Below are 16977 nucleotides of genomic sequence, written 5' to 3' on the forward strand. Positions count from 1 at the left end.
GAAAAATGGGAAACAGAAAGTAGCCTAGAGTTAGTGTTGATAATGAAGAGCAAGACTCCAGAATTTCTGTGTGGGAGCAACAGATCACAAATAAACAGTGACTGAACTTGATCTTGTCTTTCTCACTGTGGTCCACAATACTGAGTGGTAAGTATCCTCATCGATATCTGTAACACACACAAACATGCTAAATAAAAGGGTTTCTTCTTTCAATGATATTAAGAAGTCTGTAGCATGTGTAAGGCAATTTTCCAGTTAAATGTATTCATGGAAATGGGAAAAGCTTAAACATAATAGTACATACAGTGTGGATTGAAGCACATAGTAATTCTGGCTCTGAAGTGGTTCACAGTCAAACTGCAATACCAAATTTACACCTGAGGATATAGCAGAGGATAGAGAATCTGTCTAGCATAAGCAAAGCATTGAAGTTAATTCATACTATACCAGGGGGGAAAGAAAGAAAATGCTTAGACCAGGCTAAGCAGAGTCCCTGATCTGAGTTTCCTTATCAGGAAAACTTTTTGTGCTTTGGAGTAGTTTCCTCAAAATTTTAGAAGTCCACATCTGGTGCATGATAACAACAAGGCTCTCTGGGTTGTATTTCCTGACCCTGAATCAAACATAGAAGTCCAATTCTCCTCTGCAGAGAACTCTGTTACTATCTTCTTCCTAAAACCACCAGCTTGTGGAGTTACCCATTTTCCCCAAGAAGCACTGTGATTTGTACCTATTGGGCTGTCCTGGGGCCTCATGGCTGGGACTTGGTTTCAAGAGAGTGGTTTGGTCAACAGATGAGATTCCCTCTAAATAGTATAGTTTTCATTCATGAAATCACACAAGATTAGGCCACCATAAGGATGTTGATGCGCTAATATGGTGTGGATGGTGGAATGTGATTCTTCGATCAGACCTAAGATGTAGTCAGGATTCTGGTTTACCAAAGTTTCATGGTTGAAATTTGGGCTCAAGCTATATGTTAGGGCTGTATGTTGTATCTCACCCATCTGTTGTCCAAAAGCAAACACTGCCTTCTATCTTTATTGCTCAGGGTGTCAGAGAGAACAGAAGACATTACCATCCCACAACCCTGGCACCAGGACTCAGAGTGGTCATTCCAAACCCACAGCAGTTTCCACATAACCTGTCAGACATTGGCACAGAAGTGACTGCATTAGCCTTTTCTTTTCTTTTCTTTTCTTTTCTTTTCTTTTTTTTTTTTTTTGAATGTACCAAGGATTGAACCCAGGGATGCCATGCTACTGCAAAGTCTTTGAGATCATTACTCTGCAATGCCATCATGTACTTTCAATCTATGTCCTGATTGACTCTCTGTGTATGGATGAGGATGTTAATCCCACCCTGCCCCACAGCACATCTCCCCCTACTCCAGCTGGTGGCACGATTTGAACAGAAGCATTATTGTCAACCTTAAAAGAGATCACCTAGAAATGAAAAAAACAGGGTCTAAATAGTTCAAGTGGTTGAAAGATGTTTTTCTACAGTTATGCTATAAAGTTCCTAACAAAAAATTAACATGAACAGTAAAAATTATCATTCAATTTGACAGGGAGCATGGGAGGAATAGACAAACTCTAGATGGGGCAGAGAGGTGAGAGGAGAAGGGAGGGGGCAGGGGTTAGAAATGATGGTGGAACGTGATGATCATTATTATCCACAGTACAGGTATGAAGACACAAATTGGTGTGAATATACTATGTATACAACCAGAGATATGAAAAATTGTGCTCTATATGTGTACTAAGAATTGTAATGCATTCTGCTGTCATATATAAATAATTAAAAAAAAAGAATGCTATGGTTAAGCCTGGTATTTGTGGCCAACACCAATGAAGCACTAAAAGAAACTTTGAGCCAGGCATGATGGCATGTGCCTGTAACCCTAGTGGCTTGTGAAACTCAGGCAGGACTATCCCAAGTTCAAAGCCAGCCTCAGCAACTTAGTGAGACGAAACCAAATTATTGAGACCCTGTATCATAATAAAAAATAAAAAGGGACTAGAGATATGGCGCAATGGCTAAGCATCACTTTAATTAGCACCAAAATTTAATTAATTGATTGATTGATTAAGTTTAAATATAGGAATCTACAGGAAAAGGTTAATATTATTATTATTATTATTATTTTATTTAACATCTAATTATTATTTGTCAGTATTAATCAAGTCTCCTGGAAAGAAAAAGTTGACAAATTCAAGTTGAGCCCTTTAAACTTGCCCAAGTATGTGAGCATTTTAGGGAAACCACAAGAGACATTAGGGACAGTAATTGTAGGATAATAACAGCTCCTCACTGGAAGAGGGGCAGGGGTTCCTGGAATCTAGAGCCCAAGAGCACATTATGGAAAAACCTAAATGTCAGGAATCGAGATTGATTGTGAGGCCCGTGGGGACACTAAGGACATCATCAGTGAGGGAGCAGGCAGAACCAGAACAAATATCTTAACCACAGTCTCTCACTGCCCTCCTGTTGGCATGTTCCCTTTTCTGAATCCAACCTGATGCCGTCAATCAAAGGAAACTATCACTGAAGTACGTAGTCCTGAGTCCTCAGCAGAGTACAGTGTATACCTGGAGAGACAAAGGAGGTCACAGACAGCACACTGGCCCAAATACATGAAGAGCTGAAGGAAAACAGACTTGAAGGCCAGAGTTTTTACAGATTCCCTTTTCAATTATTTATTTGCTCTTTATTTCAGGATTTTTATCTCTAATACTAGATACTGTGTCCCTTTTTGTTCTGAGTTATTAGAATAGTTTTGCATTATTTTAGATAATCCAAGAGTTAACTAAAGTGATGTTGATTTAAAAAAATCATTTACACTAATACACTTTGAAATCAAATCTAGTATGTTTGCACTGAGGTTGACATGGGAAAAACGAAACAAACCTTGTAATCACCACACATATTACCTGCTTATACTCCTAGATTTTTCACACAATTTTGTAGAATTAATTATACAAGGTCCAAAGTGGCATGAAGAAACAATTGACATGTTAAGAGTATCCTTTCCTGTTAGAATATTCACAGATATTGAAGGAAACATTGCACTTTCTCAGCTTTGATGAATGTTGTAATTTAAACAAATGAACATAATAATGTATTGTGATATTATCAAACTTTATAAATAATATCTAAATTATCAGGAAAAGTTACCTATGTCTTTTATATTTGTTTGTTCATCATAGTTATTCAAAGTAGTGGTGTTCATTTTGACAGATTCATAAAAGCATATAACATAGTTTAATCCATTGCAATTCCCGGTACTTCCTCTTTCCTGCTTTATGTTACTGTATTGCAAAAGAAATAAGTGCTTCCTCAGGATAAGATTGTTTTAACCTTGGAGATATTCAAGCAAAGATATGCCTAAAATACCTTCAAAGTTCGCAGGAGCTCATAGAAAATTTCACATTATTTGTTTAAAAACTATAGTTGATTTGATGATTACATATCCATATTCCTCAAAAGACAAAAAAGATTTTGTTAATTTAGCTTTAATTTATTGTCTATTTATTATTATTATTATTAATTTTATTTAACATCTAATTATTATATTGTCTAAGCATAAATTCAACAAATGTAGACTCAATTAATTAAGGAACTTCAGTTTGACATATGAGAATTACTGACATCTAGTGGTCTAACTAAATACATTTCTTGAACAAATAAATGAGGGTCCTTTACATGAGCAATCTAGTGAACTTAAAAGGTAACTGCTATTGGTCCATCTGATATTTAATCTGGTTTTGAACACCAATAAATTCTATTTCAATTAAGTAATGAGAATGATGCTCATTTCAATAAAAGTATGGATCTGTTTTCAAACACACTGCTACTCTAGCCACATGTATTCTTTCACTTTGTTAGAAAAATTATATAAAATGTATATTTTATGACTCCTGGGTGTTTCATAGAGAAGCATGAGTTGCAGAGACGTTAAGAAATGTTTTATCAACTATCAAATTACAGAAAATAGGTCTAAAGTTAAAGTAACCATAAACTGTCTCTGACTTCCAAGTGTTAACTTCAAAGATAAGATTGTTAAAAATTATAAAAATTGCCAGTGTTTGTTTATCAATAAGTGCCTAGTAGTTTCTGAGAACTTTGTAAGAATTACATTATTATATCATTACATAAATCCTACAAGTTGACATAATATTTTATCATTTTCCATATGAGAAAACCAAAAGTAGGACTTAGAATGTCACATGAAGTAGATCAAAATCGTAGAACAAATTAAGTGGATCAGAAGTCATGTTTTTAATCTGTACACTAAAATTATTCCCTTTGTATAAATATGTATTTATTTTAGTGTTTCTTTAAATTAATAACAGAGAGTTAGAGTCACTAAATGCTCACGGAAATCATGTAAGATAATTCTTACAGTTATAATCCTATATATATATATATATATATATATATATATATATATATTCAAGGTGTGGAAACAAGTTAGAATCATATCTCTGCCACTTATGCATGTTTCTGAGTTGACTTTGAGGAGCTTCTGGGTTTTCCTACAGTGCTCTGTTTTTGCCTGTGCTGCCTCTCTGCCAAAAGTAACTGTTCATTGAGTGACACATTGGGATTTAAGGTGTTGGTGTGAGGCCACTATTCCACCATTTCTGACTAGACTTATGGGACCTGTTCAGGAGAGAATACTCACTAGAGGTTGCACAGATAGCAAGTGACTGGGAACCAGAAGTCTCTGACTAGAAAACAGAGCTCTGTCCTCGGGGATATGAAAACCCTCTATCCTAGGTCCAGAGACACCACCTCTTTCTGAAGGCTTTTCCCAGGGGACTAGAGTGGCTGTCAAATTTCTTGGCCCTGGTTTGTGAGAACTCAGTCACGTTTAGTTTGCAGTCTGTGGCATCCAGTCCTTGAGGAATGACTTCTCAGATGCTGGGCAGAGGTAGGTGAGTCAGCTCCCCTGGTTTTGTTGAAAGGGGGCTCCAGTGACAATAACCAAAGTGATCCCAGGGGTGGTAGAGCTCCAGTGAATCAGCCAGTGCTTCTGTAGAGGGCCATTTCCAAGGTCTGCAGGAAGAGAGAGAGGAGTCATGTTGAGGATAATCTGGATCAATTGCCACAAAGCAGACACTACACAGAAGCACACAGCAAAACATGCATAGTGACAAACAAGCAATCCAGTTTTAGCAAATGCAGGAGCATATGCGTAGACACAAACATATGAACAAATGTTATTATATGAGAACACTCATGGTAACCTACCAGTTGGCCTGATTGAAGTTTTTTCTCTCTAAATCCTTTCATTTTGTCACTCAGAAGAGAAGTTCTTAATAGTCAGTCATTCCAGGAGGAGAAGGTTTATCGACTATCCAAAAATGGAGAACAGATGGGTTGTGGGATGGGAAGCCTGTGAGCCTGGGTAGAGAGGTTATTAAATATTCTGCCTCTGAGGATGGAAGGCAGTCACTAGGAAGAGTTCAACATAGCTGAAGTGGGGAATTGAGTATCTGAAAGGGGAAGAGAGGTTCAGAAAGGGAAAGGAAGAGAGAGCCTCAGAAAGTTATGGTGGAGAAAACCTTAGACAACATGCATGAAAGTGCGTATTAAACAGAAAAAAGTACAAAGTATATAAAAGGTGAAAATTATTGCATTAGTAGAGGTCACAATGATGGCAGCAGTTTTCAGAGAAGTAGTGACATAGTAGAACTTTGTTTTATTTTATTTTATTCTGCTGTTGCTAAGCTTATTAAACATTCTGAATTTGTCATTTATTTAGAATTTCAAAGGAACTTTTAGAAAGAATATTAATAAATAAGTGGATTCTAATAACAGCAGAAATCTTGTTTGAGACCAGGAAGCAAAATACTGCAATGCTAGGATTTAAGCCCCATGAATTTGAGGACTTTGACTAAATGGCTGGTGTACACCTGCATTTGGAACAGCACCTGCCACAGCATGCTATAAACATTTCTCATATGGGAACTTCTGTAATATATCTGATGGGGTCAGAAAATGGTAGTAGTGGTTAAGTTTGCAGATAATTCTGAATATAGAATGTGGGAGACTTAAGTGACTAGAAGCAGGTAGAACATGTCACAATCTATAAGGTATTAGGATGTTGACACAAGAGCTATATTGTATATTAAAAATAATATAATAAATAAATCCATGTGAAATTAACATCTACCCCCACCCACTCATTCTAAGTGCTGTCACAAGGAGTCAATGGGATTTCTAAAATATATATACATATAAATATATATAATATATATATATATATACATATGTAAATTTTTGAGGATGTATCTATACGTATCCTCAAACCCTTTCCCTTAGCCCCACACAGAGTCCTTCTCCCTGCTCCCTTCTCATAGCATGTGAACCACTGCTTCACAATCTCATTAATTAATCTCATTAATAATTAAGGTGAATATATTGATCCTTCAGATGTTTTTCAAAACAAAAAAATATGAAGGACTTTTGGTGAAAAGAAATGAATTAGGGGGGAGTTATGGTAAAAGATATCTTGTTAACTCAGTATCAGTGAGAGGAAAGAAAAACTGATTGAACAGCAGTTTCTGAAGATTAAGCCTACTAAATTATTTTTAAATTGACCTGCTCCAGACAAACCCCATCACTAGCAGCAGGGTACAATATAATGTCATCTTCAATCCGATGTCAGTGATAAACTTGTAACTGATTTGGCTACATGTATGCATGCTGACTTTAATACACTTTTGACAGTGCAAGCAGATTATGGTTTTTGAATTGCAGTTGAATCATGTTACACTGAAACTTAAAGCTTACATTCTTTTCCATTGTTCCTAACAAGATAAAACTTCTTGGATAACCACAAGAGCCTACATTCTGGTTTTCTACCCCCTCTCATCTCATATATTCTGTGCCTTCTTTCTCAGCCAGGTTCACGCTGACCTTCCATTCCTTCATCTTTGCCTTGTCATTCCTCACCACTCAAATCTTTTCCCATTCTTTTCCATAAACTAGAATATTTTTTCTCCCTGACTTACCCTTCCATGTATCCATTCTCATCCTTCTGCTGTCAATTTAGCCAAAGCTCTTCAAGAAATCATTCCCCAAAAGTAATGACCAGTTTAGTTAAGCCTCTAGTGTACAGCAACTCCTCTTTGTAATCCAGTTGCCACTTTACTTAAATGATCTGATCAGTGTTGGTCCTCCTCACTAACCTATTTGACCCACAAGAGCAAGACCAGTCTGTCTAGCACCTTGAGCATTGATCCTGTGTACCCAGTGATTATCTAGTATTTAAGTGGACTCGAATGAAGAGATGAGTGTTTAGAACTGAAGAGTGAGGGAATGTAGAGAAGAGGAAAGTACTGAGGATGTCTCCAGGGTTTCTTTCATGGGACAATGTGTGTATCACACCATTAAATAGGGTTGAGGAAAATGGAAGAGGAATGGTTTCAAAGTGGAGATGATCAACTTGAAATGACGTTTATTAAATAAGATGTTACATATGTGGAAGTTATTTTGTAAGCAGCTGATGAAGCTCAGGGCCATAGTTTGCAACCCCAGAAGATGAAGATTTCACTTGCTTCTGTAATGAATTTGATTTAAAAAGAAAAAAAAACTATTTCAACATCCAACAAAGGAGAAAGGCTACCTTAGACATTAAACCTAGAAATATTTTTTTTCATTGATAAGAGAATTACTAGAAATTTTTCATTTGCCGAATTTAACTATGAAAGGTTACTGAGGTTATTGGGAGTTAATTCACTGTGACGGTGTTAGTGAGCAAATTGAAATTCTAACACCAAAACCAGTTTAACAACTTACGGAAACAATGCAATTTTCCAATGCGATTTTTTTTTTTTTAGGTTTTTAAGAGGTTCCTACTGAATAACATTAGGATTTATTTTGACAGAATTATAAATGCATGGTGTACAGTTTGCTCCAATTCAGTGGCCAGTACTTACCTTTGCCCTCTGCCTCCTGTTCCCTACTGATCTTTCCATTTATCTACATTCTTTTTATTAGTATCTTGTGGCATAATGGTAAAAATTCACTGTAATATATTCATATGGGTATATTGGAAAGTTAGGTCAGATTCATTCCATTCTTTTCCCCTTACCCCTACTATCCATTCTCCATCTCAATTTCCTTTTTCCAAAGCTAATATTTTTAGTAAATATAGTTCTTGTAATAAGTATAACCTAAAAGTTAAAAAAAAGCCATTTGATTTAATGTAGCATATTTCAGAAGAGGACATAAATTTAAAGTCATGAAGAGCTGTGAAAGTATAAAATGAAATTTAAACCTTGCTGCTTTTGCTATTTTAGCCCATTGTGTTCTAATCCAGACAAATTTAGGTATTCTTTGTACATTCTTCTTTTGCTGATAAGAAAAAATTATTTAGCTCTAGATTTTAAGTTTTTTTCTGCTAAGTTCTTTCTGCAGCTTCTTCATTGATAAAACTAATATTATTGGGATGTATAATCTCTATTTTTATTTAATCTTTATAATTAGCAGAGAAAAATTAAACATGTGGTTGATCTTTCTAGAAGGTTAGATTGGAGGAAGTATGAAGACTGAAAAATCACCTAGGACCATGTGGAAATAGCTCAGAAGAACACAGGTGGTCAGCTGTTTCATATCAGTAAAAATAAAAATAGGTAGAAAAATAAAAAGTTGAACATGAATATAAATAGAACTTTCAAAAATTGAGCCAATGGGACATAGTAACTATACATGGAACTTCTCAAGATATGTCACTGCCTCAATACAGCTAGCCCGGTCTCTATCTGAATCCCACCTACAACCCTATCACAGAACATACTATGTCAAGTTTCTAATAATGTCCTACCTAGAATCATGCGCACCTAAGCACCACATCATTTTACAGCTTGCCTTCATGACACAAAGGAAATTACAACATAAATAGAGCACAAGGCACCAGACATCTTCAATTATGATAGTAAATTATCCTGCAGCCAACTTAGACATATTATTTCCCATCCCTATATCAGAAACTAGCTACAGAATTAATACAAACTAGACTGTTCTCAGGTTGAGGCAAGTATTTAGCCTTGGTCTTGCTCTAACTTTTAAAAAGACAGAGACATTGCCACTGTCACTTCCCTGGTAGTATGAAGGGATTGTCCATTTACATAACATGACATGAAAAAGAATAAAGTATAAAGGCTCTGAAAACTATCTGGGTGAATCCAGCGTTTTTTTGTGCAGCTAAGGAATGTAATGTGGTGAAGGACACAATTTTTTTTAGTTCTAGGAAGGAGCATTGTTTTCTTGAAATTATATAATAACCCCCAGTTGCATCTAAATGTTGTAATTCCATCCCAAGTTCAGATCTAAGTATCACTTATCCAATCCTCCACTTTTTCTGGATTTTCTCCCAGATAGCATCTTCTTAATTTCTCAGGAATACTTTGCCAGAAAATATCATTGCTCAAACCACCAGACAGGTTGGGTTATCATCTCCCCCTAAATCACAGTATCACAATCTGATAATATTTTACACACACATACACACACACAATATCAATTATTCTTTACATCCTCATTAGTAATTATAATCAACAGTGAGTATTTGCTTATTTAATGTAATTATAATCAACAGTGAGTATTTGCTTATTTAATATCATATGCAGTGTCTTCCTTAGGGACTGAAGGGACAAAAGAGATGGAAAGTTCAGGATTGTTGTTATATTTACAAAATTTACACATGGATTCTCTACAGATGAGGTGAATATTTCAAAGCAAATGTGTCTGTTAACTGTCCCTGATATTCCCTCTCTAGGTCTCCTCTGCTGTGTTATGGAATTAAAGAATGGACGTCCCATTTCTCCAAGAAATAGGCAACATGCTATGACAGATGTCAGGGTCTGTCACTGGAAGCAAGAAATCTTCTGTCAGAAATGTGCCTATAACCAATTCCCACCAACATGCTCCAGATCAACAGCACACAGTTCCACCCATACTCCTTTCTTCTGATAGGTATCCCAGGGTTGGAAGATGTGCACATGTGGATCGGCTTTCCTTTCTTTGCAGTATATCTGATAGCCCTGCTGGGGAACATCATTATCTTGTTTGTGATTCAGACTGAACGCAGCCTCCATCAACCAATGTTTTACTTTCTGGCCATGTTGGCCTGCACTGATCTGGGCTTGTCCACAGCCACCATCCCCAAGATGCTAGGCATTTTCTGGTTCAATCTCAGAGAGATTGTGTTTGGTGCCTGCATCACACAGATGTACACCATTCATATATGCACTGGCCTGGAATCTGTGGTGCTGACAGTCATGGCCATAGATCGCTATATTGCCATCTGCAACCCCCTAAGATACACCATGATCCTTACCAACAAGGTGATAGCCATTCTGGGCATAGTCATCATAGTTAGGACTCTGGTGTTTGTGACTCCTTTCATATTTCTTATCCTGAGATTGCCTTTCTGTGGTGTCCGGATTATCCCCCATACCTACTGTGAACACATGGGTTTGGCAAAATTGGCTTGTGCCAGTATTAGAATCAATGTTATTTATGGCTTCATTGCTTTCTCAGTGGGATTCATTGACCTTTCAGTGATTGGATTTTCTTATATTCAAATTCTCCAAGCAGTCTTCCATCTCCCATCCTGGGATACCCGGATGAAGGCACTCAGCACCTGTGGCTCCCATGTCTGTGTCATGTTGGCCTTCTACCTGCCAGCCCTCTTTTCTTTCATGACACATCGCTTTGGCCACAATGTCCCTCACTATATCCACATACTTTTGGCAAATCTGTATGTGGTTGTTCCCCCTGCCCTTAACCCTGTTATCTATGGGGTCAGGACAAAACAGATAAGAGAGCGAGTACTAATGATGCTTCATCCTAAAAGCCATTGACATTTAGTCCCAGGAGTATCTTCCACAGTAGTCCAATAAGGAAATAATGAGATCACACCAGAAGTAGACACTGGAAATATTTGTGTTAAACTTCCCCAGTAAGTCAATAATGAGATCATAAATAGCAGGAACATTTTTGTTTAATTCCTCTGACATTCCCACACAAGCCAATCACATTATGTGTCCCTCCATTGCCCATAACTCCAGTACACCCATTGAAAGGCATAGCATAGAGATTCCACAACAATCTCTCTACTATGATCCATGAAGAGACCAAAATAATGTTCATGTTTAAACCTACTGGTATCTCAAAATTCCTGAAGGGAGTAAGAGGTTTTGCAAAAACTTGTTGCAGCAACAAGTACCTTGAACAACTTCCTCCTACCTGGAGATTCTCTCCATTCACATTCACAAGGTCAAGATTATGAGTAGGAAAACAATATGGGATTTCTTGTAAACCCACTAGAATCCAGTGGCCAGAGAAATTAACTGACAGTCTTAAATTTTACATGTACATTCGAGTCCTGGACTTATCTAGAAGTTTGACCAGAGAATTACAGTGAAAACTCTTTGAACATCAATATTCCTGTCCATAAAATGTTATAAAATAATATCAATTCATTTCTAGGAACTTGAAAATGGTGTAGTTAAAATCTTCCAGCTTGTAAAACATTAAAAGATTTGGAAAAAAGAGTACATGCTAAAGTAGTGTTGTTGTGCCTTCTAGCATTGCTTCTAGATTTAGCTTACTAAATCCAGTTCCAGTGTATAGTCCCTAGCCCCGCAATTGGTCCTCTTTGTGGTCCTCTCAACCCTTACCTTCAGAGACACTCTCAGTCAGGAGGACTAAAAGCCTGATTAGTTTAACAGCCTCTATCTGGGCTTGAGGGATCAGAGAAAACCTTTGCCTCACAGTCCTCCTTGAGATGAGCTTTGAGAGAGACTGCAATGGTGGCTTCTGCAAGAGCATAAAGTTATTCTCACTAGGGTGTGGAAGCTAAATAAGAGCATTGATTCTTTGGGTATTCTAGGAGCTGCAAAAACATGAAACTGACTTCTTATTGGAAATAAGACCCTGGTTGAAACTCAGGGTGCATTGAGCAGAAATACACAGAGAATGGGGCTAAGGTGACAATAATGTAAACTGAAAGAGGATAAAGTAAAATTTGAAGAAATGAAACAAAGATACAAAGAAAAAAACGATCAGGAAATTTTTATTTCCCCCAGTGCTGGGGATCCAACCCAGGACTTCCCATACTTCAGGCAAGCACTCATCCTTAGCCCTTAATTTTCTAAATAGAAAGTTTGAAATACCAGAAAGAAGAGCTCAAAAGTCTAAAATGATAACATAACAAAAAATGAAGATGACAAAAGAGTTATTTCAGATTGTCTTCCAAATAAATATAGCTTTTTTAAATTTTTTTTATTGTTACATATGAATTACTCTGAATAGTGGGTTTCATCATGGCATATTCATACATGTACATATCATAAATTGAGTTTCCTATACTATATTAACTGTTCCACAGAACTAAAAATTTCAAAAACTTGCAAACTCAGTTTCAAAAATTGAATTATCCTTGTGTCAAAATCAGAAAATAAACAAGAAAAAAACCAGAAGAACTTAAATAGAGAAAAATTTTTCAAGAGAAAATGATACATAGGTTAACCCCACATATGAATATAGATAAAATTATAAATTGGACATCAATTTGCTTGTATATATTTTAATTAACTTTTAAATTAATTACCACCTTATAATTATAGATATTTTTGGAGTACAGTATGATATCTAATACATGTGAAGATTTTCTAATGATCAGATCAGAATGATACATCCATAATCCTATTTATCATTTATTTGTGTTGGGAACATTCAATACCCTCTCTACTAGCTATTTTGAAATATACAATTAAATTCTGTCAGCCATAGTTACTTACTGTGCTAGAGATCATTAGACATTATACCTTCTGCAAAATTGAACACCTGTACCTTTTAATTATCCTCTATCTCCCCCTATCCTCCACCCTTCCCAGACTCTGCTAACCATCATTCTACTCTCTATATCTATTAGGTCAACATTTTTATCTTCACATTTAAGGAGGAGTATATGGTATTTGTCTTTCTGCACCTGGTTTATTTCATTTAATGGGTGTCCTCAAATTGCTGCCAATGACAGGATGTCATGATTTCAATGGCTGAATAACATTCCTTTGTGTATTTATACCACCTTTGCTCTGTCCATCCATTCACCAATGAACACTTCGGTTTATTCATACCTTGGATATTGTGAATACTACTGCAATAAACACATGAGTGCAAATATGTCTTCAACATACACATTTCCTCACCTTTGGATATGTACCCAGTGGTGGAATTACTGTATCCAGTGGTAATTTTCTGAGGGATTTCCATACTGTTTTCTATAATGGCTCTACTAATGTATGTTCCCATCAAATGAGTTATCAGATTTTCCTTCTCTGCATTCTTGACTGGCTTTTTTACTTTTTTATTTTTTATAAGTGATTCCAATTGGAGTGAGATAATATTTCATGGTGGTTTTGATTTGTATATAAATTGTTTAAAATTAAGTTTATCCCTATTACAAAACCAAATGAAAACAGCTGGACAGACTGTGGAATGTCTGACTTTAAAAGTTAGCTACCCAATATGTGCAGAGTTGACTTTGAGGGGAATTAGGGGATAATTTCAAGAAGCTAGCCAATAGTCCACAGGAAATGAGCCTAGGTTATAGAGGCCCATAGGCAACACTTTTTTAAGATTCTCTGAGCCAAGGAAATTATGTTTTTATAAAATTAACACAAAACCAGCAATTATATGTACATGTGTTCCAAAGACTGGGCACTGATTTGAGATTAAGATCCATGGGCAGTTTTGTATAATAGGTTCCAAGTTGAGTAGCAGCAAACATTTAGTTATTGCTCATTAGCATTTTCCCCCAAAACATACTGAGAAGCCTATTTTTAGGAATTAGTAATAATAATAATAATAATAATAATAATAATAACACTGAACCACCACAAGAACCTCTAAGTGCTTTACAAAAATGCTCACATTTATTTCTTCCAGTAAATAAACAAATTAGAAATATAATATTTTAATAATTTATGCAATTTTTCAAGTGGCAGACATGGAAGCAAAATCCTGTCCTACCCAAATTCTATCCTTGGATCCTTGGTTACAAGGAAGGGGACAAGTCAGAAAAAAGAAATCATTACCACAATTTCAGCCATATATTTTACCTGCAGGTACCAATGGAGTAAATTATGATAAAGTTAAGAATAAGCAATCTTTCTGAATGCACACACAAGTGGTGATCCAATAAAATGACTTAAGATACACATGTGAATATGAGGGATAATGAGGGGAGTGGGAAGAGGGAAGGGTTTAAAAAGGGAGGAAAACCCAAGGTCCATAAAAAGAACAAGTTTACAACTTCCTACTAAAATTCTGTTACTTTGTTACTTTTGCTCTTGCAATAAATTTTTTAGTTTACTTTAAAAAAAAGAATGTGTCAAAAGAACAAGAATAGGACTCCCTGAAACTTTCACTGAAGTGGTTTTTTTCCTAGATACAGAAAAATTAAGAAGCTTCTTGGAGTGTATTATAACTACTATGAGCTATCAGTGTAAGAGGACACATGGTTGCATTTGTATGCAGTGTGCCTACTCTTTATCAGTACCTTTCTGGAAAATTGGAACTTGGTGCCCACAGGCATTTGCACTAGAACCTTATTGACTTCAGGTTTTCCTTGTGTGTAAACAATCACATACTTTTATTTCCTAAGTATCACGTCTTCCTCATTCAACTGGTGCAAGGTGATCAGCTCAGACTCTCCCTAACACCTTCAGTGGCAATAGTAACTCTACCTTGTGAAGGATAAGACATCAAGAGCTAAGAGCATAGAGGTGAGATTTCTCCCCTGAGAATAATAAAATGCTGGACTCCTGATTCTTCAGCCTCTTCAGGGCCAGCAAGGCTACCTTTCTCTGGAGAAACAGAAGCAGCTGAATTTAAACATCAGTTCTCCTCTCTGAGAAGCAGAGTATAGAATATTGAATCATATTCAGGAACATTTTTTTCAGTTGCAATCTTTTTAAATTTGTTTTAATTAGTTACACATGACAGTACAATGATCTTGACATATCATACATTTGAATCAAATGGGATATAATTTCTCATTTTTCTGAGTGTACAGGTTGCAGAATTACATTGGTCATGCAGTCATGTATATACCCACGGCAATAATAATGTCTATTTTATTCTACTGTCCTTCCATTCCCCCCTTCCCCTCCCTACATTCAGGAACATTTTTGCCTGACAGAGTTTGGCAACATGGGGATACGAAGGCATCAAGTCACCACTATGATGTTAGACACCTGCCTAGAACAGGGGTTGTAGTGTAATGAGACCTGGGCTTGCAACTGGGAAAGCTTTGTGGTTGAAGGCTGAGTATCAGGGTTGAAAACAAGTAGAGAAGAGCCCTTGACCAGAAAATTGTCTAACTACCCTGAGGCAGCTCTGCTATGAGGAAGCCCAAGTTAGTCATATGGAGAAGGCTCAGAGAAAGGCCTGTGCCTAGCAATTCTGCTGTGTTTGAGCCATTTCAACCCAGGAGCCAGACCTATAAGTTAAGAAGCCATATTGGGCACTCCATCTACAGTAGATGCCCTTGGGTCCTAGAATGTAACTCAGGGTTACATGGTGCAAGGTGATCAACTCAGACTCTTCCTAACACCTTGTTTTAAAAAATGTGGAAAAACTGAAGAAACAGAAGAAGGTGATAGAATGTGACTGGGAGAAAGTAAGCAACTAGGATAAAGAGTATTATAAAGGCAAAAGATGGAGAGGAAAGGACATGAGGATGAAATGGGGTAGAAGTTCACCATAAGCTCCTGGTCCCCACCTCACCACAGAAACAGCAGAAGCTGAAAGAAGGAGGAGCTTTGGATGCCCAAACCATAGTCCTTGTTTCTCTGGAGGAGGCTCAATGGTATAGAACCAGATTGTCTTGGGAGAATATGTACAGAGCAGAAGGCTGGTGTCAGAGCAGGGATTCCACTCACTGAACCAGTTACAATAAACCCATTTCTAGATTCAAGATAATGAAATCACACAAGATATGGCATCCTGACTGGCTTGCTACTATGGGAGATCATCTTTTTAGATCAGCCACAACAAGTGGTGATAAAAGGTAAAGTTTAAAATTCCCATAGACTTCAGCTTCTAGCCAAGATGGAGTAAAAGGAACTGAATTCACATTAATAAGTAGAAAAAAAGAGCTATCAAAACTGAGTGAGATATATTAAGTAATGGTTCTAATACAGCAGACATCATGCAAGTGAGAACAGGGACCCCTGCAATATGGGAAACAAGTGAGGCAGTTGCTGCAGTTTGCTGCCTTGACCCAGTTCTCAGGCTACCATGAGGGAGGACAGATGGACCCCAGGTAGAATTCAGTGGAGTCCCTGAATGAAGAGATCTAGTTGGAAGTATTTAAAGAAGAATAAAGCTAAAGTTAACAGGACAGAGTTCTGTGGAAGAAAGAGCTGCACACATAGAGAATGGTCACAATCTTCAAAGAATCCTCAAGTAATGAGTGTAACAAATGAGGAAGCTACATGAGGTAGGGGGAGAAACTACTGTACCCTAAGATTAAAAAAGAGAGTATCCAGCTCTCACATGGACCTAAAGAATAGCCATTCTACCAGTCAGAAAAAAAAAACATAATTCATGAGGCTTCAATCAGAATACTCAAAGGAATATTTCTTCAGTTGTGAATCAAAACTAGTTCTAGACCAAAATTTGTTCTGGTTTGTGCTAACAGAATCCCAAAATGTCAAATTGTTTCCAAGTAACTTACATGCATTCAGAGAAAAGATTAAGAATATTTGCAGAATTAAAACTAAATTAAATATAGTATCAAGCAAAATCCAAAATGTGTGATATACAATACAAATTTTCTAGAAATGAATATAAGTAGAAAATATAACCACAAGTAGGATGAGAAAGGAAATTAATTGGTCAAAATTAGCAAATTAGAAAACAAAAACATTCAGTCATTAAAACTGAATCCCA

General features: G+C 36.6%; 1 protein-coding gene across 1 annotated transcript; it reads left to right on the forward strand.

The window, feature by feature from the left end:
- Nucleotides 1-9935: 9935 nt before the first annotated feature.
- Nucleotides 9936-10877, forward strand: LOC308642110 (olfactory receptor 52E5; the record flags this gene model as incomplete). The annotated part of the gene is made up of 1 exon (XM_081280708.1): nucleotides 9936-10877. The coding sequence occupies one exon, from the start codon at nucleotides 9936-9938 to the stop codon at nucleotides 10875-10877; it is 942 nt and encodes a 313-aa protein (XP_081136834.1).
- Between the last annotated feature and the right edge of the window lie 6100 nt (nucleotides 10878-16977).

This window comes from Spermophilus citellus, assembly GCF_964194105.1.
Source record: "Spermophilus citellus genome assembly, chromosome: 2".
Taxonomy (NCBI): domain Eukaryota; kingdom Metazoa; phylum Chordata; class Mammalia; order Rodentia; family Sciuridae; genus Spermophilus; species Spermophilus citellus.